Here is a 25,076-nt window from a genome sequence, read left to right as displayed (position 1 = left end):
CGTGATTCAAATTCTCTATTATTTTATGTTTTCGTGGTATTTTTCTTCTGGGTGATAAAAAATAAACTTTGTAAATTTCATAAATATTCTTTTTAATTTAAAAGAATCAGAACGTCTACATGGCACAGGGGTTTCAACAGTCTCGATTGAAGTCAACATTTCGCAAATTTTATGGTCGTTATAAAGATCTAGTTCGTCAATACAACCTATCATTGGATCAAATGCTGTCTGACGCGTTTAATACCGACTGTTAAGCCGTTCTTGGCACACTGATTTTGACTGCGGATAACTCCGTTTACCTGATCAGGATATGGGGCTCACGGCGGGTGTGACCGGTCAAAAGGGGATGCGTACTCCTCCTAGGCACCTGATCTCACCTCTGGTGTGTCCAGGGGTTCGTGTTTGCCCAACTATCTATTTTGTATTGCTTGTAGGAGTTATGAAATTGATCACTGTTCGTTATCTTCACCCTGCATATAAAAATTTGTGGGAATGGCTTCTTTTTTTATGAATAACATTAAAACTTACCCATTGTCCAACTGTTAATTATCACATTCGGTTTAACGATTTGCGTTTATCGGGGTGATAAGTAATCTCATCAAATTTAAAACAACATACTTAATTTACACAATTTATTGCATAACAAAACATTTTATGCGAAACACCATGCAATTCATTCTGTTCTTTCCTCGAAATATTTTATTCTTTTAGCTACACCGTTCAAGGTTTCCCCAACAAAAATTTCCCCGTCCCCGACAATGCACACGCCGCGTGGGAATTTAATCCCTAGATCTGGAATGATGTACCTCAGGAATCGCCCGTCCTTGTCCAGCATGTGAATCTTGTCACCTTTAAAGTCAGTAACGATAACGTGACCGGCAGGATCAGTAGTGACGGCGCATGCGAAAAATGGCTTGTCCCTCCCAGAGTAAGAAAACAGAAATATTCCTAATCTATCGACAGCAATCACAGCATTTTTCGTCCAGTCTGTTACAATGATGTCCCCGTTAACATTCTCAGCGATGTAAGTTGCATCTCGGTACAGAGGCTGGCCCTGTAAGTCGTACTGGATTTCTTGGAGTACGGTACCGGTACGGCTGTATCGCACGACTTTGTACTGGTCGTCTTTACGGAGACAGACTAGTATGTCATCTGACGCGGTGCTTGTGATACCGAATGGCCTCCATTCCGCGGTTGTAAACATCGTCTGAATCCTTTTATCGTCAGCTACTCTACACACAGTACTGCTGCCCGATACTGTGTAAATCACGTGTTTGTTGTATACAGTCAAAAACAAGCCCTGTGTTGTGATGGAGACCGTGTCGTGGAGGTTTCCCTGGAAATCAAACAACTTGAGTTCGTAACTTGCTCCTCCCATCCACACTCTGTTATCATCGATAACAGTAATATCGTATAGACGACTGTTATTTTCACAAGCAGGAAACCCTGTGTCTATAGCTGTGATAACTTTCGGCATCTCTAATATTTTGTGGTTCGAAATCACAGCGTCTTCAGATATCGATGTCCGCAGAGAAATCTTTTTTTCTTGTATATTCTCAATGTACCCGAAATATGATTTCAAATAGTTGTCGTCAATTTTGCATTTACAAAACACTGGAAACGAGTAATGTGTAATCTCCGAGGGAGTGGCTTGATTTTGAATTAATGATATGCATTTCTTCATTTCTAGTACATTCTGTGAATTTTTCAGTTTCATTGTCGTGGTGTTTATTTCATCAACTTTTCCTAAAATCTCTTTCAATTCTCGTTTCTGTTTCTGGAGCAGTGATTCGTGTTTCTTTTGCATGTCGTCCAGTTCCTGGTGGAGCGTCTTCACGGTTTTCTCTATCTGTCTGTGCCACACCTCTCCTCGTGACGTCACTTCATCCTTCTTCTCTTGGTAAATTTTAGATAGTAAAGGCAATCTCTCTGTCGTGTGATCTAGACGTTTTTCAATGTCACACTTATATTTTTGAAGTCGATCGTTTTCTTTCATGATGGTTTTCATCAGTTCTTCAATTTGCTCAGAAAGCTCGGACATTTCGTGCGATTTGTGTTTGATGGAAACACAGACCAGGCAGATCGGGACATCACACGTCTGGCAGTACAACGAACACTCGTTCAGTGGATGAAAATCGCACGTAGGTGTGTGAACATCATCTCTACTGGCGTAATCCACAACGTCATGTCCGGTCTTGGACTTGATTCGGAGATGTACCGGGACACAAGGGTCGCAGAGATTGACCACACATCGTCTGCAGAAGAACGAGACTGGTTGTTCGCAAATGTTACATTCGACAACATGTTGACCTTGGGTTTTCTCTTCAGGTTCCATAATAAGAATTTTCTTTGACCTGAAATAAATGTAGGTTTGTACTTGTAATAAACTACTGTATATCGACATACTAATTCCACTTTATAATTTTAGATATACGATAAAATATACATAAAAGAAAAGGGATGAGGTCAGTGGCGGATTTGTGGTGGGTAGCACAATTTAAAATTTCACAGTCTATCGTAATTATAAGTCCTTTATAAGAATAAAATTTACTCAAGAGAGTTTATGGAGTACATAAAAAATGTGGATCAAATCATTGAAACACCGTGTAACGAGTATTACGGTTTGATGCTTTTTTGCGAAGTTAACTGCATTTCCCATTTTTGCGGTTGCATCATACTTAAATATACCCATATCATATATCTAATTTTGGATTGCAACTTTTTGGCTTTTTGTTGATTTTTCCTATCCTAAAAAAAATGGACAACCGCAGAAAATGTCCGCTATGCGGTGTTACTAATCTGAAATACTGAATCCCCCATGCTGCCATTTATGTTATGATTGTGCATGTTGTGTCCCCTAAAATATGATTGATTGTATCTTGCTTAACCTCTCGGTCGAGAATTTTTCACTCATATGGAGACGTCACCAAGAACGATGAAGGGCTTCAAATTTAGGCCTGTGCTCGGCGCTTATGCCCATTGAGCAATGAGTGTTCTTTAACGTGCCACACCTACTGTGACACGGGACATCCGTGTTAATGTCATCTCCGAGGGCCCATGATATTCACACCTGATGCCGAGCGTTTGGCGATGAAACTATCATTACACGTTTTAACGACTTGAGTCTGTTGCGGTCGGGATTCGAACCCCGGCCTACCGCATGCGGGGCGAGCGCTCTAATCTCTTGGCCGCCGCGGCGGTACCCCTTAAAGGAAAACCCTGAAATAAATTTCGCGTCGTACAAACCCAGGGGCGTAGTTAGGGGCTGTTTAATGAGGAAGCAAAAGAGCGGCAGACCACCATACCTCTCACATACAACCACTGCCAATCACCGTGATCGAACATGGGTCGCACCTGTGAGAAGCGAGCGCATTAACCATTACCTCACCCGGACACTAATCTTTCTATAAACATGTTTTATATATCGGATATAATTAAAGCTACAATCTGATAGAAACATAGATATATACAGCGAATATCACAAATGAATGAGTGAAGATAACGAACAGTGACAATTTTTATAAATCCTATAAACAATACAAGGTCAAGTGAAGGACAAACACGGATAAATAAAATCTATTAATCCGGAGTGCGATAATTATTTTCATGACTGAATATTAATGAGAGGGGTCTGTACATTTCATATTGGTTTATAGGATTTTTTTCAGTCAGTGTGTTTGTGTGTGGGTGGGGTTGGGGGTGGGGGTGTGTAAGCCTCTGCAAACCAAATCACGGCAATGTTGAAAATCCATTTATCATTTAGCTTTACTATTTATAGATAATTTACCCACGATTAACGGAAGTAAATGCAACCATAGAATTCGATTTTAATTTTAAGAAAATCGTGGGAACGAATTTTATTTCGTGGGAACAAAGTCTGTTTTGTGGGAATGATATTCCATTTGGTGGTAACAAATTACTTTTCGTAGGTACAAATTTTATTTCATTGGAACGAATTTGAAGAAAATAAAATTATCTTGTCCACCTTTCCTAAACCAGCCATCGTACTTATAAGATTTAACGCGAGGATTTCCCCGTTGAAAACTAACGGTAAATAATGTTATAAGTATGAGGCTGTTTTATTTGACAACATAATATGACATTCCTGTGAAGCAATTTGAACAGGTTCTGCTTCATTCACTGAGACTTGTAACCTGAACATTGTAAGATGGGGGTTGAGGATATGTATGTGTATATGGGGGGGGGGGTATACCAAGGACTGTGAATGGACATACGAAACTGTTAGAGAAGAGATTATGAGCTGAACAGATACTCTGAATAAGACACCAAATAAAAACTAAAGGGCATTGCTACTATACTCTAAAATATTTTTTTCTTCGACTTTAGCTATTAGATATTAGCTCTTATCCTTAGACGAAGTTGACTCCACTTTCTTGGGACTCTGTTTTCTCCTAAAATAGCTCTAAAACTTCATAGTTATTTCGGATTTCAAACATTTAGGTTGAGCATCACTGAAGAAACATTATCTGTTGAAATGCGCATCTGGTGCATCAAAATTGGTACGGTATACGTTTTACATTATGACCCCTGGGTCAAGCCCTCTGCTGGTGGACTGTTAGTTTTTCATAATGGGGTACGAATATGCACCCCTTGTATGGACAGGCCTCAACTTATTATGAAACAAGGAATTATGATATATTTGCAAACTAATGAAAACTAGATATTTTGATCCGCCTTCAAATTTCATGGCGTAAATTTAGTTTAATTGATTTAACTGCTACATATGTACAATAAGATATACTGAAAGAGAAGTTGTTTCGCCATTGTATCTGACATTAATGCAAAATATCCCCTTGTACACCAAATTCTCGTTATTGCGTATTATTTATCAACTTATCCAACAAACACACATCCTGAAGCCAGAATACAAAGAAACTTGATGTTTTATATAGATATATCATTTTTTAACAGCCTGAAAATGTTACTTCAATCTTACCTTCTTCATACTGTGTACCGAGTTTTACCTGTCTGTCGGCCAAACCTGGCTAGATATTGAAAACAGTACAAACCCGGCTAGATATTTAACAAACTGCATACCTCAGGGGCCCCGAGTCAGAATATATTTTAATTTTCAGTACTCTTAACAATTATGAATTTAAACTTCAACCAACTAAATGTTGTCTAACAATGGATGTGTATTTCTATATTTGTTAGCATTGTTTAAAGATGAGCGATAAATTGCTATTGTAATGCGAATCCCCAATTTCCCCATCCATTTGTAAGTTCTACCCTTAGTTACAAACACTGTAAAATGATCTATGTCACATAATATAAGGCGTACAGATATTTAAACAGACGAATCAATTGTTTCAAGTTATTTAAAACTAGAGCACAGTGCACTTACTGTACCTGTTGTGTTAGACAGAAAACCAGGGGAGGATCCAATAATTTCAAATTCACATAATATCAATGAGCTATCGGATATTGTGGTGTTGAAGTTGATTTTCGTTACAAATATACTCTACTCATTCATTACCCCACCGGAACATCGTAATAACACCATTCCACACTCAATAATTACATAATTCATCAACAAAACCTGCATATATAATTAATATGCCTTAAATAGACACGATCTTTGTATGAAATTAAGCATATCCTTTGTTTTCTGGTCCTCTTTCTTTTTTTAAAAGTCCCGTCAACCCCAACCTTCCTATCATTTAATGACTTTTCTATATATAACTTTATTTTACCCAGTTTAGTTTACAAATCACATCGAATGCACTTCATATCCCCCCCCCCCCCCCACAGCTTTATTCTTTTTATAAATGAAGGGGAGGTTTTTTTTTCATGCTTTATTGAGATGGTTTTTAATCAATAATTATGAAACTTACATTTTCCACATTCTCTGCTACTATTGCATATAGTGAAGGATTAGAAGGGCGTACGGGCCTGCACTAAACCTGAAACACCGTCATTTTTGTAAAAAAAAAAAAAAAAAAAAAAAAAAAGAGAAAGAAATGAATCATATGACAAAATCCGTGATTGCAGAAAAATACTATTGCAACCGGGTGTAATGATAACAGAAAATCTGGTTTTGTGGGTTATTTCTGTATTGTGGCAATGTAATTACAACATGTAAAAGTTATTTCGGTAGTTATTGCTGACCCTGAAATGCAATCAAAGTTAGGAATACAAGATCATTACTCTGCATAACAATTTTACAATCAAACTTATCAAAATATAAAAAGATAGTTTAAAATACATAGAAATTATAAATTACAATAATTTCTTAAACCAATAATCTTTCCCTAAGCTTAGCACGAAAAACCTTTTCATAAAAAGAGTTTATGAATGGTGGTATAAAGTGTTGAAAATTCATACGTTTTGATGTTGTTGATTTGAGAAATTTTTTGGAATTTCAAGTTTACTAAAAGTTCTTTAGAATTATTTAGAATCAACATGCAATTGACACCACATCTGGCATATGTAGTGGCACAGTATGTTTGAAGTTTCTCCTTCACAGCTGTTAATATTTTTGTGAGGAGCAAAGATAGGGGCTTAGTAGAACATTTACGGGATTCGGCAATGTATCTTTGTTTGTAAGGGATTTTATGAAGTTTAGGAATCCGGTATAGGTACGTTAACTCATATTCATCCGTAAGAATCTATAAGACAATTACAAAACTACACATTTTCTATTTTCCTCTGGTATGTGATTATAAGTTTTGATTAATATAATCGTATCGTTTATTCATGATTAATTAAATATTGTGCATTTACAATTTGATACAGTTTTTACAAGTAGTACTCCTCGGAACTGCAGTGTGTAAAATATTGATTAGATAAACAGCATTTATATGGGTATATTTTGGTTACTGCTTTGTGTACAATCCGTGACGTGTAATTCAGAGATGAAGACGTGCACATTTTAGCGATCCCAGTAAATTTTATCGTCATCATTACGTGACGTAGATCCTGAGGTATATCTTGCCTCTGTATTCTAATTATAATACTTCAACATTAATTTATACATTGTGAACACTCATAAATATCAATATGCTTAGCCATTTCTGCTGCCTTGATACAGGAACCATGAAACCATTATATACTTAGGTATTTTAATGAAAGTAGACATTGACGGCAAACTGAAAACTCAACTGTATGACCAACGGGATGATTTCAGCTTCTCCATCGTCAACTTCCCATATTTGTGTAGCAATATTCCATTATCGCCCGCATATGGTGTTTATATATCTCAACTGATTCGATATGCGAGAGCTTGTTCTGCGTATAGTCAGTTTTTAAATCGAGGTACGCTACCAACAAACAAGTTGATGGTACAGGGGTTTCAACAGTCTCGACTGAAGTCATCATTTCGCAAATTCTATGGTCGTTATAACGATCTAGTTCGTCAGTAGAACCTCGCATTGGGTCAAATGCTGCCTGACGTGTTTCATACCGATTGTTAAGCCGTTCTTTTTGACTGCGGATAACTCCGTTTACCTGATTAGGATATAGGGCTCACGGCGGGTGTGACCGGTCAAAAGGGGATACGTACTCCTCCTAGGCACCTGATCCCACCTCTGGTGTGTCCAGGGATCCGTGTTTGCCCAACTATCTATTTTGTATTGCTTATAGGAGTTATGAGATTGATCACTGTTCGTTATCTTCACCTTACATTCATTACATTGGATCGTAACAGTCCCTGTATAAGTACCCCTACAAATACGGTATTTATCTGATTCAGAGACATCATAAAGCTGACCTGAATCTGTAAGCTCTATCTCTCTCTGATGCCTCTTAATCCACTGAGGTACATTTATCACAGCATAACTTAAGCCTGTCGTGGTTCACAATAGTTATGTTACCACGCAACTTGATTTTATATAGGAAACTACTCAATTTTCCCACAATTAATCCTGGCCCTGTCCAGGTAGTGCTAAGTGTTTTGCATCGTCCTTTGACTTGAACAGTATCCAAAACATTCGCTAAGTCTCCTACATTATACTCTTTGATGTTGACCTTAAGATCATAGTTTTTCTTCATTATCTCCTGTGTGGTTTTTATGTTTTCTCTAGCTGTTTCTGAAGCTAGTTTAGTGTTCTGTACTAGACTCTGGGTCTATTGATTCTGGAGAAAGTTTAAAAGGGGAAACTACATCTAAGGGTTGTACTCCCTCCATTCCCAACGTATTAGGGGTATAGTCAGTACTACGATTAACCGCCAATCGTAAAACACCCGCAATTTGTGGTAAATAATCATCCCAAAAAGTAGGTGTCTTACTAACGAAGCACCTCAATGCATCCATTTAAATGCGATTGAATCGCTCTACCTGATCTGGCGGAAAGATGTTGCCTTAGTTTTGTGAATTCCCATCCTTTCACATAGGCTTTTAAAAAGAGAAATCTCGAAGTTTGTTCCTTGATCTGTAAGAATTTGGAAGGGATAGCCAAAACGACCGAAGAAATATTCTACTGCAGCTTTTGTTGTCAACTCAGCAGTTTGTGATGGCAAAGGTATACACTCTATCCACTTGCTAAATTGATCCACTCTCATTAATATGTATCTATTATTATTTTTAGTTTCCATAAGAGGTCCTCAAAAATCAAGATTAACCTTTTCCATTGAAAAACCTGTGTGAAACAATGTAAGACTACTCTTAGCATGCATATTTGACTTCTTATTGTTATTTCATATTGAACAAGACAGAATAAAGCTTTTAACATATATATTCCTCCCATTCCAATAAAACCGAGACTTGATTCTACCCAGGGTTCTATATACATATCGATGCTCTGCAGACGGTATGGAATGACTCAGTCTCATAATCTCCAATTCTAATGAAGACTAGAAGTAACTTCTCTTGGTCATGTTTATCTCTCTTCAACAAGGCATCATCTGAATCAAAAATAAAAAATTCTGTATTTAACCAATATGCTTTAGATGTTGGAATCGACAAACTGAGTACGTTTTCAGATGGCTGCACATCATTCTTGCACCAATCTAGAATTACAGACAGATCCAGGTCAGCCTCTTGCGACATCTTAATATCCTCCATTGAATAACCATGATCACACAGCACATCTCTGGACTCAATATCACTTACTGACCCTATCTACAACTCGAAGATATTTGGTTCGAAATTAGTGCAATCATCAACCTGATGCATAAGCTGTCTAGGTTCATGAGGATTGTGGCGAGGTGAAGCATCATCAACCTCTTCATTAAATTGCCCCATTTTTTGTGTGCTCTAGTACAATAACTGCACCCATCACAAGGCAAGTCTGATAGTTCAATATGTGACCTATAGTGGAGAGATGAGTTACTTTGCAGCCTTGATAACGCGTCTGCAGTACAATGATTCAACTGATTCGATCTGCAAGAGCTTGTTCTGCATATCGTCATTTTTTTTATATCAAGGTCACCGCCTGACAAACAAGTTGATGGTACAGGGGTTTCAACAGTCTCGACTGAAGTCAGCATTTCGCAAATTCTATGGTCGTTATAACGATCTAGTTCGTCAACACAACTTCGCATTGGGTCAAATGCTGTCTGACGTGTTTCATACCTATTGTTAAGCCGTTCTTGGCACACTGATTTTGACTGCGGATAACTCTGTTTACCTGATCAGAATATAGGGCTCACAGCGGGTGTGACCGGTCAATAGGGGATGCTTACTCCTTCTAGGCACCTGATCCCATTATTAGATTGATCACTGTTCGTTATCTTCACCTTGCATTGATCACTGTTCGTTATCTTCACCTTGCGTGTATATTCACATTTGTAACGTGCGCCGAATACACAAATATATCGATAGCGAGTTCAACTGACACGTTTACAACAACACCAATGAAAATGATCTGAAACTTTTACAAATTTTAATTCTACATAATTAATCACAGATATGTAAACATACAATGATGCAGAAGTACACAACACGGATGTAAAGTTCTACTCAATTTGTCTATAGATATTCATCAGGGTGTCCGTGAACCAGTCCAGGTATCCTCACACACGCGATAATTATACGAATTCCAGATCTCACAAATGTGCAATTTCAGGTAGATGATCGGGCCAGGCACTTCCACGGACCAGCCGATTACGAAGTGCTTCCATTTTAGCGAGACTACATCCATGTTCTTCTCCATGTTCTTCTCCAGACAGAACACTACTCCTTGCAGACGATCACGCGCTCTACCCGCCACGTCCTCCGATCACACACGAAGTTTTCCAAGTGACGTCACAGATACACAAAAACAAAAGAGCTGATGCAACAGTTTAATTTGAAACTAGATATTGTGACACCTCCCCACCTTGAAGAAAAGTTTGAGAGTATATGAAAACTTTTAAAGAATAACAAATGAACATGTCATTAATTCACATAAAATTCAACATCAAAAAATCATAACATATCACTCTGCAGGTACTATCGAGAGTGCATTTGCAATGTCTACATTGCATATGATTAATGACAATGTTTTGTTCTTACAACTCTAAACTCCACCTCATTTATTTCTGATTCTTGTTTTTCATTTTGTGTACAAAGGTAAGAGGATCATGGTTAGTGAATACAACAACTGAATGTACAGATAAATATAAATATGCATCAAAAAGCTATCTTAACTGGTGTGTTCAGAAGTAAACCAACTTCCCAATTATTCAAATTCTTGTGATCCAAATATACGATATATCGCTTTTTAAAATTATCCACAAAGTTCGATTGTCCCGGACGAGACCCCAATTTGTAACGTGCGCCGAATACACAAATTTATTAATAGCGAGTTCAATTGACCAGTGAAAACGATTTGAAACTGTTACAAATTTTAATTCTACATAATTAATCACAAATATATAAACATACAATGATACAGAAGTACACAACACAGATCTAAAGTTCTACTCAACTTGTTTATAATGATCAGCGTCTCCGTGAACCAGTCCAGGTATCCTCGCACACGCGTTAATTACACGAGTTCCAAATCCCACAGATGCTCGATTTCAGGTAGATGATCGGGCCAGGCACTTCCACGGACCAGCGGATTACAAAGTGCTTCCATTTTTGCGAGACTACCATGATCTTCTCCAGACACAACACTACTACTGCAGACGATCATGCGCTCTACTCGCCACGTCATCAGATCACACAATAAGCTTTCCAAGTGACATCACAGATAGACAAAAACGAAACAGTTTAAATATATAACCAAATATCGTAACACATGTAAAACTTTGATTCCCTATTATGACCACATCCTACCTCTAGGGGCCATAATTTTAGCAAACTTAAATATGCACTATGTCAGAAATCTTTTAATTAAATTTTCTGGTCTACTGGTTCTTGAGATATTTAAATGACCCCATTCAATTTTGTATCTTTGGGATTACCTCCCCTTTGAAGGGGTCTATTCCTTTATTTGAACAAACATGAAATTCCTTTACTATAGGATTAAACATTCTTTTTGAAGAATTTATCGATGTGTTAACTCCGGACATTTTACTCACAAACTGAATAAAAGTGCGAAGCACTTTTATGTTAAGTTTATGAGTAAAATGGCCGGAGTTGACACATCGATAAATTCTTCAAAAAGAATGTTTGATTCTTATAATTCCAATTCATTCACTTCATTAACAATTGCAAAAATTTGAATAGTCTCCCCACACTAAGTTGTTTGTTTTCAGGCGTGTATGAATACATCGTATTTTCGGATTTATTGATGTGTAAACTCTTGTTCAGCTTTATTTTTGTCCAATCAAAACAGTTGTAATAAATAACATTGGAATTATTTAAGGATAATTTGTGCCACGTTTGGTTGATATTTGTCCAGCAGTTCTGGAGAGGAAGTTAAAAATGTAAAACGTTTACTAACGGACAGACAGACGGACGCCACACAAAAAGTGATCAGAAAAACTCACTTGAGCTTTCAGCTCTGGTGAACTAAAAAGGAAAAAGCTCTCTAGTTCTACATGTTTGCAGTAGTAGTATGAATATATTCATATTCTGGATAACATCACCTGTACACTTAGAGTGGCTGATTTGTTGCTAAAAATATCGAATTAGATTGAAAGTTCCGCCAAAGCATTGATATATATTAAAATAATAAGGCCTGTTCATGACAATAGAAAATAAGTATTTTTGTTGAATAGAAAAAAAAATATATCGCCACCTATTCATTTGTTCGCAGCTAGAAATAAAGATTTTCTTGTCATCTTTCGACGAATAAAATTGTTACGTAATACATGTAGTCATCATAGAATAATCGTGTGTAAACCAGATATTTTATCAACTTCAGTTTTGCGGATTTTGATAATTTATGATCGTTAGGTTTAAAGTTTGGAAATAATAGGCCCATAACATTTCCATAGATACTAACTAGTTATAACGAGATAACTAACTCGTTAGAACGAGTTAAGATATTTTTTACTTTATCAAAAATGGGCCTAGCCGGCTTTCGTAGAAATTATTGAAAAAGCCAGGGTTTGACAAACAACTTTTCAAATACTATCGCCCTGTTTCAAAGCTCTCGTTCGTTGCGAAAATTCTTGAAAAGGTTATAGTAAAACGAATCGAAGCTCATCTGGAGATGCATCAACTGCATGATAATTTCCATTCCTTGTACAGACCTGGACACTCTACAGAAACTGCACTAATGAAGGTACATTATGACATCGTATGTGCACTTGACAATAAGAATTGCGCTATCCTTGTATTGCTTGACCTATCTAAGGTTTTCGATGTCAAAGACAACAATATTCCATTGCAACGTATGAACAACATGGTTGGTATGACTGGATCTGCATTGAAATAAATTGAATCCTATCTTAGTGATATATATAAAGGTGTTGCCGTCGGTTCATCGTTGTCCGACGCTTATCCCCTCGAATGTGGTGTACCGCAAGGCTCAATCCTGGGTACGAGACTCTACTGTCTTTTTCCCCCAAATCCTTAGGGGAAGTATGCAGACATTATGATATGACGTATTATATATACGCCGATGACACCCAGATCTATATCATCGCTGAACCTGGTGAGAATTGGACCAATATGACTAAAATATTTTCAAGTTGTTTATTGGACATACATATGTGGATGAGTATCAACCTCCTCAAACTCAATGAAGATAAAACTGAACTTGTAGTCTTCGCACCAAAACACAGACTCAAAGATATGAGCAGTTTTGATCTTTAATTTGGTGACTGTATTGTAAGTGATTCATCTTTCGTAAAAAAAATATGTAGGCGTATTCTTTGTTAAATCCCTTACCATGGGGAAAACACTGTCTCTCTATTTCCCGCTCAACATATGTAAACATTCGCAGAATTGGCTGTATCCCTCCATTCATCAACGATGAAGCATGCAAAACTCTAGTAAACTCGTTAGTTACCTCCAGATAATATTTCGGAAATTCATTGCTTTACAGTGTTCATTCTCAACACACCAGCAAACTTCAGAGGGAACAAAACACAGCAGCAACAAAGTTAAGAACATGATAAAAATAATCCGACAATATTATTCCTGTTCTAATAGATCTTCACTGGCTCGCAGTTGAATACAGAATTCAATATAAGATTCTTTTTTCATACTATCATATCTTTCAACAACCTATCTCCAGTTTACAATAAGGATACCCTTACAGTTTACAATGCCACACGATCACTAAGATCCGAATCTCTGCATCTTCTCCAGGTACCTCGGACACATACGAAAGCCTATGGGAATCGACGTTTGGATAAGGCCGCATCGAGTCTCTGGAACTATCTGCCTATCAAACTCGGACAATGTACTTTACTGTCTAGTTTTAAGGCAAGCCTCAAAACGCATCTTATTACATTAGCATTTTTTGTGATTTTTAAAACATAATCAATGTTTTTACATTACAGCTCTTACAGTTTTTTACAACAAAACACCCAAACCAACCAAACAACCCCCCCCCCCTCCGCCAAACAAAAATCCTTTAGTTTCTATTTGAACTGTAGTTTGTTATTATACTTAGGTCATTTCTATGTACATATTCAATTATTCCTATGAGTTGTTTTAAATTATTTTATATGTTATAAGAGTATTTATGTCATTACATTAGGCGCTATCAAGTAATAATAATAATTTTGCAATTTAATTCTGACACTATGAATATTTTATTCACATGTATGTGCACATCGGTTTTATCTTTTAATTACAATTACAAAATGTAAATAGTTATTTGCGTCCTTTCTTTGACGCTTGCATCAACGTTTCCTGATATCAAATGTTTGTATTTTATGTCAATTTCAATTAAAACAACAGTATAACAACTCGCCTCCATATGGATGAGTAATAAATTATGAAAATTAAAATGAAAAAGAAAATACAGCAAGAAATCAATTTCCCTTCACATCACACATTCAATTAGGCCACTTGAAATCAGTGGCGGATTTAGAGTTGAAACAGAGACTCAAACACCCCGCCCCCTATTTCGCCACAAAATTACAAGGCGTTCCTGATAAATATAGATCACTATACAATATAGCAACAAAATGCTAGTTTTATAATATAATTACTAGATTGATATTCCGTCTGATTTTACAACATGTCGGATCTCTAGACTTGGCACCCAAAACGGCGGAGTATTTTGGCTAATACCAGACTTTCACATGTGCCCCCACTTATCGGAAATCCTGGATCCGCCACTGGAAATGTCTTTCTACTCAAACAATTAAAATGATGTCGATTATACCCAATAGCTCCGATCGCATTTTATACATTATACGATCGCTTTGTAAGCAATTTGTTACGCTGCCGACCGCCTCTACTTTGTCAATTTTTCATAGAAAAACCATTTCTAGAGGTTAATAAATTCATGTTTTGGTGATGTATGAAAGACGAAGATAACGAACAGCGATCAGTCTCATAAGTCCTACAAGCAATATAAAATAGAGAGTTGGGCAAACACGAACCCTTGGATAGATCAGAAGTGGGATCAGACAAATATGAACCCCTAGATATACCAGAAGTAGGATCGGACAAATACGGACCTCTGGATAGACCAGAAGTGGGGTCAAAAAAATACGAACCCTTGCGTATACCAGTGGTGGGTTCAGACAAACACGGATCCCTGGATAGACCAGATGTAAATCGTATGCTACTTTGATTGTCATTAGTATACTGCTCCTGCAAAATTTTAAACGAAATAAAGCATTGACACATGAATGACGTCAACCCCCCACCCCCCAACCCCCCACCCCCGTCAAATTGATTGTTACCTATCATGTTCGAGTCAACGATCTCGCATTTACAGGCACGATAAGTAATCTCACATAATTAAAACCAACATGATTAATCTACACAAAAATTTATTCCATAACAACATATTTCATGCGAAACAACAGACAATTCATTCTGTTTATTACTCCAAATATTTTATTCTTTTCGCTACACCGGTCTTACATTCCCCAACAAACATTTCCCCGTCCCCGACAATACACACGCCGCGAGGGAATTTAATCCCTAGATTAGGAATGATGTATCCCAGGAATCGCCCGTCCCTGTCCAACATGTGGATCTTGTCACCTTTTAAGTCAGTAACGATAACGTGACCGGCAGGATCAGTAGTGACGGCGCATGCAAAAAATGGCTTGTCCCTCCCAGAGTAAGAAAACAGAAATATTCCTAATCTATCGACAGCAATGACAGCGTTTTTCTTCCAGTCTGTTATGATGATGTCCCCGTTGACATTCTCAGTGATGCAAGTAGCATCTCGGTACAGAGGCTGGCCCTGTGAGTCGTATTGGATTTCCTGGAGTACGGTACCGGTGCTGCTGTATCGCACAACTTTGTACTGGTCGTCCTTACGGAGACAGACCAGTAAGTCATCTGAGGCGGTACTCGTGATGCCACGTGGTCTCCACTCCCCGGTTGTAAACATCGTCTGGATTGTTTTATCCGCGGCTACTCTATACACAGTATTATTGCTGCCCCATGCTGTGTAAACCACGTGCTTGTTGTATACAGTTAAGTACATACCGTGTGTTGTGATGGTGACAGTGTCGTGGAGGTTTCCATGGAAATCAAACAGCTTGAGTTCTGCACTTGCTCCTCCCATCCACACTTTGTTATCATCCATGACAGCGATATTGTATAGACGGTTGCTATTTTTACCAACTGGAAACCCTGTGTCTATAGCTGTGATAACTTTCGGCACCTCTAATATTTTGTGATTCGAAATCACAGCGTCTTCAGATATCAGACTCGGCAAATTAATCTTCCTTTCTTGTATATTCTCAATGTATCCGAAATGCGATTTCAAATAGTTGTCAATTTTGCATTCGCAAAACACAGGGAATGAGTATTGTGTAATCTCCGAGGGAGTTTCCAGCTTTTCAATTATTGGTATGCATTTCTTCATTTCCATAACATTCTGTGAATTTTTCAGTTTCGTTGTCGTGGTGTTTATTTCATCAACTTTTCCTAAAATCTCTTCCAATTCTCTCTTCTGTTTCCGGAGCAGTGATTCGTGCTCCTTTTGCATGTCGTCCAGTTCCTGGTGGAGCGTCTTCACGGTTTTCTCTATCTGTCTGTGCCACTCCTCTCCTCGTGACGTCACTTCATCCTTCTTTTGTTGGTAAATTTTAGACAGTGAAGGCAATCTCTGTGTCGTGTGATCTAGAATTTTTTCAAGTTCATTTTTATGTTTTTGAAGTCGCTTGTTTTCTACCATGATGGTTTTCATCAGTTCGTCAATTTTCTCGGAGAGCTCGGACATTTCGTGTGATTTGTGTTTGATGGAAACACAGACTAGGCAGATCGGGACATCACACGTCTGGCAGTACACAGAACACTCGTTCTGTGGATGAGAATCGCACGTAGATGTGTCAACACCCTCTCTACTGGCGTAATCCACCACGTCATGTCCGGTTTTGGACTTAATTCGGAGGTGTACCGGAACACAAGGATCGCAGAGATTGACCCCACATCGTCTGCAGAAAAACGAGACTAGTTGTTTACATAAGTCACATTCAATGACATATTGACCGTGGGTGTCGTCTTCAGATGCCATACTAACAATTTTCTTTGACCTGAAATGAATGTAGTTTTGTACTTCTAATGAGCCACTGTATACTTACATACTAATTACACTTTAGGCAAATGTCATCATTTTTCAGGGAAGGGGGGGGAGGCAGCCGTAAGAAAATGTCTAATTTTGGGGGGGGGTCATATACTATACCCGTCTAAAATATTTTCAAGAAAACGTCATTTTCTTACACAAGGGGGGGGGGGGGACTCCTGCTTTACTAAAATGGTTTTTATTCATAAGTTTTAGGATTTCATTTTTCACTACTGAAAATAGTGGAGAGGGGGGGTTACACTGGATCTAATATGATAGCTTTAACATCGACCCTCATTTTCGTAAAAATAACAAACTTATGACTACATGCGTGATTGAAAACAAAATACAACCAACTTTGAATACAATTTTAGATATACGATAAAATATATATCGAAGAAAAGGGATGAGGTCATTTTCAGATTTGTGTGTGGGTATGGGGGTAGCATAATTAAAAAATTTCCAGGTTTATCATGATTCTGTGTCCTTTATAAGAATAAAACTTAATTAAGAGTTTTTGGAGTACTTAAATAATGTAGATCAATTCATTGAAACACCGTATAACGAGTATTTTCACGGTTGAATTTTTTTTGCTATGTGATCTGCTTTTCCAATTTCTGCGGTTTCGTCATACCTAAATATACCCAAATTATATATTTAATTTTGGATTGTGATTTTTGTGGATTTTTCCTATCCTCAAAAAATGGAAAACCGCAGAAAATACCCGCTATGCGGTGTCACTATTCTGAAATCCTGGATCAGCCCATGTTGCCAATTATGTTATGACAGTGCATGTTGTGTCCCGTAAAAGAAACTTCGCGTCGTACAAACCCAGGGACGTAGTTAGGGGCTGCTTAATGCGGAAGCAAAAGAGTGGCAGACCACCATACCCTCTCACATAAAACCACTGCCGATCACAGTGATAGAACTCGGGTCGCAGCTGTGAGAAGCGAGCGCATTAACCACTACCTTACCCGGTCACTAACCTATCTTTAAACATGTTTTATACATCGGATATAATCAAAGCTACAATGTGATAGAACCATAGACATATACAGCGAATATCATAAATGAATGAGTGAAGATAACGAACAGTGATAAACTTAATAAATCCTATAAACAATATAAGGTCAAGTGAAGGACAAACACGGATACATAAAATCTATTAATCCGGAATGTGACAATTGTTTTCATTACTGAATATTAGTGAGAGGGGGTCTGTACATTTTGTATTCGTTTATTAGAAAGTGTTAAGTCAGTGGGTTTTTTTGGAGGGGGGGGGGGCTATGTACGCCTCTGCAAACCAAAATAACGGCAATGTTGTGTCTGTGTATGCTGGAGATGATAGTTTTACAAAATCTGACTTGGTTTGAACTATGGTGTATATATCCCGTGTTTTCCGTACATAAATCAATAATTTTGATCCATGCAGAAATTATTCAATTTTCAAATATCGCATACATTAACGAAATTTCAATTGTTTATTTCATTAAGTATTCCTTAATTTAAATACCTTGTGAACAAGATACACTGAACAGCCAAGTTACTAAGCATTCAAAGAGTACACGAGGTACCGGATATCCTGTCTACAAGCTTCTGTGGTGTATAGATCAAGACGTTTCTGTATTTTTGAAAATCAATAAAGTTGATCCATGCAGAAATTATCCAGGTTCCCACGACCTCTTACATTAACGAAATTCCAATGGCTGTACTGTTCTAATATCACAATATCTATCGAGATCAAAGACATTTATATTTTTCTATTTCAGACTTCTTTAATCCATTGAATACTCCTTAATTTAGATATGTTGTGAACAAGATACACTGAATAACCAAGTTACTAAATATTAAAAAAGTACACGAAGTACCGGAAATCCAGTCTACAAGCACCTGTGGTCGCGACAGGAGATGGAATTAGCGCAGCAATCGTAAAGAAAGGGTTGCGACTTTCTCAGAGATTTCTAGATAATTATTAGGTGTGACATGCGGTGGCTGGTTTAGGGCAGGTGAATGAGATTTATTAAAAAAAATCGCTGAGTGTTCCCAAGAAATAAAATTCTTTACCTCGAAATGAAATGAAATTCGTTTTCACGGATTAAAATCCGTTTCCTCCATGAAATAAAATTCCTTTCCACACAAGATTTTCTTAATTTCCACTGATTAAAGGACCACTAAGCTTCTAAAGATCACTGAGTTAATAACATTTGACCACTAGTCGAAATAAAATGTCAGAACTAAAAATCTATTTTGCTTCATTATATATCAATCAACCTTTGAATCATCAAAGGAAATATCCACATATCGGTAGAATAATCCTTAGGATTTCGTGGTAACATATTCCTTTTCGTGATAGCGAATTTGTTTCATGGAAACGGATTTCATTCTGTGGCAACGAATTTTATTCCATTTCAGAATTAAGGATTATCTCCCTCACGCATAGCTCGTATCCTTAGACGAATTTGACTCCACTTTTTTGGCACACTGTTTTTTCCCTATAATAGCTCTAAAACGTCATTGTTATTTCGGATTTCAAACATTTCGGTTGAGCATCACTAAAGAGACATAATTTGTCGAAATGCGCATCTGGTGCATCAAAATTGGTACCGTATAAGTTTTACATGGCAACGAATTTGAAGAAAATAAAATTATCTCGTCCACCTGTCCTAAACCAGTCATCGCACTTATCAGATTTAAAGTGAGAGTTTTCCCACTGAAAAGTAACGGTAAATAATGTTACATGTATTATATTTTTTATATGACAACATAATATAACATTCATGTGAAGCAATTTGAACAGGTTTCTGCCACATTCACTGAGACAGGTAACCTGAACATTGTAAGATGGGGGTTAACAATTTGTGTGTGTGGTGGGGGATACCAAGGACTTTCCAGGAGGGGTGTCAATATCTAGGACTTCCTAGAATGGGGTGTCAGTATCTAGTACTTCCCAGAAACGGATGTGAATGGACATACGAAACTGTTAGAAAAGCGATTAAGAGCTGAACAGATACTCTGAATAAAACACAAAATAAAAACTAGAGGGTATTGATACTATAATCTAATAGGGTCTTGTTCTTAAATATTGGGGTACCAATATACACCCCTCTTTCTACGGGCCTCAATTTATGAAACAACGAATTATGATTCATGTATATAAATTTGCAAACTAATGAAAACTAGATATTTTGATCCGCCTTCAGATTTCATGACCTAAATTTAGTTTAATTAACGTGGCTGCTACATACAGTGTGTATGTGTTAGAAGATATACCGAAAGAAAAGTTGTTTTGCCTTTCTGTCTGAACGTAATGCAAAACATTTCCTTGTACACCACACTTTCGTTATTGCGAATTATTTATCAACTTATCAAACAAACACAAATCCTGAAGCCAGAAGAACAAGAAAGTTTTTATTTTATATAGATATATCAATTTTTTCAACAACTTAAAAATGTTCCTTCAGCCATACCTTCTTCCTATTGTTCAGGTTTTACCTGTCTGTCGGCAAAACCCGGCCAGATATTGAAAACACTACAAACCCGACCAGATATTTAAAACGCTACAAACCGGGCCAGATATTGAAAACACTACAAACCCGGCCAGATATTGAAAAAACTACAAACCCGACCAGATATTGAAAACACTACAAACCCGGCCAGATATTGAAAACACTACAAACCCGGCCAGGTATTGAAAACAGTACAAACCCAGCCATATATTGAAATCACTACAATCCCGGTCAGATATTGAAAACACTACAAACCCGGCCAGATATTGAAAATACTACAAACCCGGCCAGATATTGAAAACACTACTAACACGACCAGATATTGAAAATACTATAAACCCGGCCAGATATTGAAAACACTACAAACCCGACCAGATATTGAAAACACTACAAACCCGGCCAGATATTGAAAACACTACAAACCCGACAGGATATTTAAAACACTACAAACCCGGCCAGATATTGAAAACACTACAAACCCGGCCAGATATTGAAAACACTACTAACCCGACCAGATATTGAAAATACTATAAACCCGGCCAGATATTGAAAACACAACAAACTCGACCAGATATTGAAAACACTACAAACCCGGAAAGATATTGAAAACACTACAAACCCGACAGGATATTTAAAACACTACAAACCCGGCCAGATATTGAAAACACTACAAACCCGGCCAGATATTGAAAACACTACAAACCCGGTCAGATATTGAAAACACTACAAACCAGGCCAGATATTGAAATAACTACAATCCCGGTCAGATATTTAAAACACTACAAACCCGGCCAGATATTGAAAATACTACAAACCCGGCCAGATATTGAAAACACTACTAACCCGACCAGATATTGAAAATACTACAAACCCGGCCAGATATTGAAAACACTACAAACCCGACCAGATATTGAAAATACTATAAACCCGGCCAGATATTGAAAAAACTACAAACCCGACCAGATATTGAAAACACTACAAACCCGGCCAGATATTGAAAATACTACAAACCCGGCCAGATATTGAAAACACTACAAACCCGGCCATATATTGAAATCACTACAATCCCGGTCAGATATTTAAAACACTACAAACCCGGCCAGATATTGAAAACACTACAAACCCGACCAGATATTGAAAACACTACAAACCCGGCCAGATATTGAAAACACTACAAACCCGACAGGATATTTAAAACACTACAAACCCGGCCAGATATTGAAAACACTACAAACCCGGCCAGATATTGAAAACACTACAAACCCGGTCAGATATTGAAAACATTACAAACCCGGTCAGATATTGAAAACACTACAAACCAGGCCAGATATTGAAAACACTACAAACCAGGCCAGATATTGAAAACACTACAAACCGGGCCAGATATTGAAAACACTACAAACCCGGTCAGATATTGAAAACATTACAAACCCGGTCAGATATTGAAAACACTACAAACCCGACCATATATTGAAAACACTACAAACCCGGCCAGATATTGAAAACACTACAAACCTGACCAGATATTGAAAACACTACAAACCCGGCCAGGTATTGAAAATACTATAAACCCGGCCAGATATTGAAAACACTACAAACCCGGCCAGATATTGAAAACACTACAAACCCGGCCAGATATCGAAAATACTATAAACCCGGCCAGATATTGAAAACACTACAAACCCGGCCAGATATTGAAAACACTACAAACCCGGCCAGATACTGAAAACACTGCATATTTCAGGGGCACTGGTTCAGAATATTTTTTAAATGTTCAGTACTTAAAAATGGACACAAAATTCAATCCACTGAATTGATCTGCCAATGATGTGGATTTCTATACTTAATAGCAATATTTAAAAATGCGCGATAAATTGTTATTGTAATGCGAATCCCCTTCCTAAATTATACCTTTTGTTACAAACGCTGTAAAATGATCTGTGTCACATAATAAAAGGCATTCAGGTATTTAAACAGACAAATCAATTGTTGCAAGTTATTCCAAACTTGAGCACAGTGCACTTACTGTACCTGTTGTGATAGACAGAAAACCAAGGAAGGATCCAATAATTTCACATTCGCATAATATCAATGAGCTATCGGATATTGTGGTGTTGAAGTTGATTTTCGTTACAAATATTCTCTACTCATTCATTACTCCACCGAAAAATCGTAATAACACCATTCCACACTCAATAATTACACAATTCACCAACAAAACCTGCATCTATTTAATATGCTTGAATAACAACGATCTTTATTTAAAACTAAGCATATCCTTTATTTTTATTTTTTAAGGTGGCGCTGACCCCTACTGCCACCCCTTTCTGTCCATTTTATCATTTTATTTTATTTTTTACATATTATACCCATTTTCTTACATATCAGATCGACTGCACTTCATATTTTCCCTAAACTTCCTTTTTCTAAATCGTCGGGAATGGGGTTTTCATGCTTTGCTGAAACTGTTTTACTTCTTAACTTTCGAAATTGTATTTTTCACATTGTCTTCTACTATTGAATACAGTGAAGGGTTGTGAGGGGGTACGTGCCTCCAGTAGATCTATATGAGAGAGAGAGAGAGAGAGAGAGAGAGAGAGAGAGAGTCGTTCCAACCCTTTGAGATGAACTAATTTGGTCTAGCTTCCCCTAATTATTTATATTTATCAGTTTTACACTTACTACTTTCTATTCGCCGTCTACTTCTTTTTATAACAGCACCATCAATCGAATATTTCCATTTTCTTCCTAATTCATGATTTATCAATTATGAATATAGATGAAAAAAGCGCTATAAAATGCCTGACTCGTAATACTACTAATTGTATTTAGGTAGACGTCCCCTAGCCCGTACGCCTACATCCATCATTACGTATTGATCAACCAAAACAAAACCAGAATAACAAAATATTTTCAATTTTGTAATATTGATTTACTGAAATTGTACCTTAAACTATTACTTCAAACTCACCTTCTTCATTTCTACTGACAGCCTAGCCTGTTTGTCGGCCAAATGCGGCTATATATTGGTGACACAGGATACCCCAGAGGCCGTGGTCAGGAATTTTTAATACTTTTCGTATTTTATGAATTATGAATTGATATTGAAATAAAAATCCGGTATCTGAATTATGTAAATACAATCATTATTTATTTTATTTTATTTTTTGTATTTTCTTACAGTGTTGAACATTATCCTATTAAAATAATATCCCGTTTGATACCACGTGGCTATTTTTTCCCTACACTGTATATAGGTCTGCTTTCTGTGTGATAGGTGGTATGGGGATTATTTAGACGGACAATTGAATATCTCGAGCGATTTAAATCAAAGATATTGTACACCCTCAGAGGCTCTGGTTCGGATTTTGTCAGTGCTTCATACTTCAATAAACCTAAACCAATATTCGAATACAAATCCATTCCACTAAATGATCTTTAAACAATTGTGTAAGGTTACATTACTCGCTAATGTTGTTAAAAGATGCGTGATAAACTATCACAATTCATCAATGTCCAATTAATGTAATTCTCATAGTCATTTAATGTCCCCGCTAATCATTCATTTTTAAATTCCAACCACACACACACACACAGTTAAATGGGCTGTTGTATCATACATAGGACGGTGGGTTTTTTTTAAACAGATAAAAGAATATACCCTCCAAGTTATTAATTAGTGAGATTGGAATCTATCAACTAAATTAGCTATATACAAGGAACAACAGAACGGGATCTCATCATTTTACATCCACACTGTAAATCAAGCAAGCAATACTAAAATAGTGGACAATTTACTCTTCACTAAGGTTAAATCATCGTCGGAACCCACGGGTTTTCCCTCCTTTACGATGCATTCAAGAGTTGAATGAAATGGGGAGAAACCCGTGCAGGTTTCCGACGATGGGGTTAAATTTGTAAATGTCTAATTAAGATGCCATTATATTTCTTGCTATGTGAAACGTATGACGTGTGTTAGAGTGTGTTAAAGTGCCTATGTTTCCTCCTACAATTAGATGTCCTTGTATTTTGGTAGCACATCCAAACGAAACGAGAAAAGAAGGATAACTCTACATTGCCATATTATATGTGGTTGTTTCGAGTCTGAATTCTCATACTCCTATATATAAAGTTTGGAATGCTATACGGAAAATCTAGAAAAAAAAAGTTTCGGTAAAAATTATCAACATCTGAAGGTAGGAAACAAATGATCACATATAAGCCCCCGAGGGTCTCTACAGCCCAGCAGCTAAGTACTTCGTTACTAGCTTGAAAATACGGATGTATACTGTACTCTGGATTTCATTTCAAAATTAAAGATTATCTCCCTAATGCATATCTCTTATCCTTGGACGAATTTGGCTGCAGTTCTGGGCACTTAAGTTTTCCTTTTATCTCTTACAACTTTATTGTTATTTCCAATTTCCAAAATTTCGGCTTGAGCATCACTGAAAAGATATTTTTTGTCAAAATGCGCATCCGGTGCATCAGAACTGGTACCGTATATATTTTACATATAAGAAGGATA

The 25,076-nt window shown here is 37.2% G+C and overlaps 2 protein-coding genes across 2 annotated transcripts; both read right to left on the bottom strand.

Annotated features, from left to right (window-relative positions):
- Positions 1-618: 618 nt before the first annotated feature.
- Positions 619-5,604, bottom strand: LOC130053071 (uncharacterized). The gene is made up of 2 exons (XM_056159652.1): positions 4,958-5,604; positions 619-2,354 (listed from the first exon to the last, which is right to left on the bottom strand). Exon 2 carries the CDS (start codon positions 2,333-2,335, stop codon positions 674-676), a length of 1,662 nt encoding a protein of 553 aa, XP_056015627.1. The 5' UTR covers positions 2,336-2,354; positions 4,958-5,604; the 3' UTR covers positions 619-673.
- Positions 5,605-15,274: 9,670 nt separating this feature from the next.
- Positions 15,275-23,595, bottom strand: LOC125675254 (uncharacterized). The gene is made up of 2 exons (XM_056159653.1): positions 23,520-23,595; positions 15,275-17,013 (listed from the first exon to the last, which is right to left on the bottom strand). The coding sequence occupies exon 2, from the start codon at positions 16,992-16,994 to the stop codon at positions 15,345-15,347; it is 1,650 nt and encodes a 549-aa protein (XP_056015628.1). The 5' UTR covers positions 16,995-17,013; positions 23,520-23,595; the 3' UTR covers positions 15,275-15,344.
- Positions 23,596-25,076: the final 1,481 nt, after the last annotated feature.

The sequence above is a fragment of the Ostrea edulis genome, chromosome 3, assembly GCF_947568905.1.
Source record: "Ostrea edulis chromosome 3, xbOstEdul1.1, whole genome shotgun sequence".
NCBI lineage: Eukaryota > Metazoa > Mollusca > Bivalvia > Ostreida > Ostreidae > Ostrea > Ostrea edulis.
This window is presented reverse-complemented; position numbering and strand designations above follow the sequence as displayed.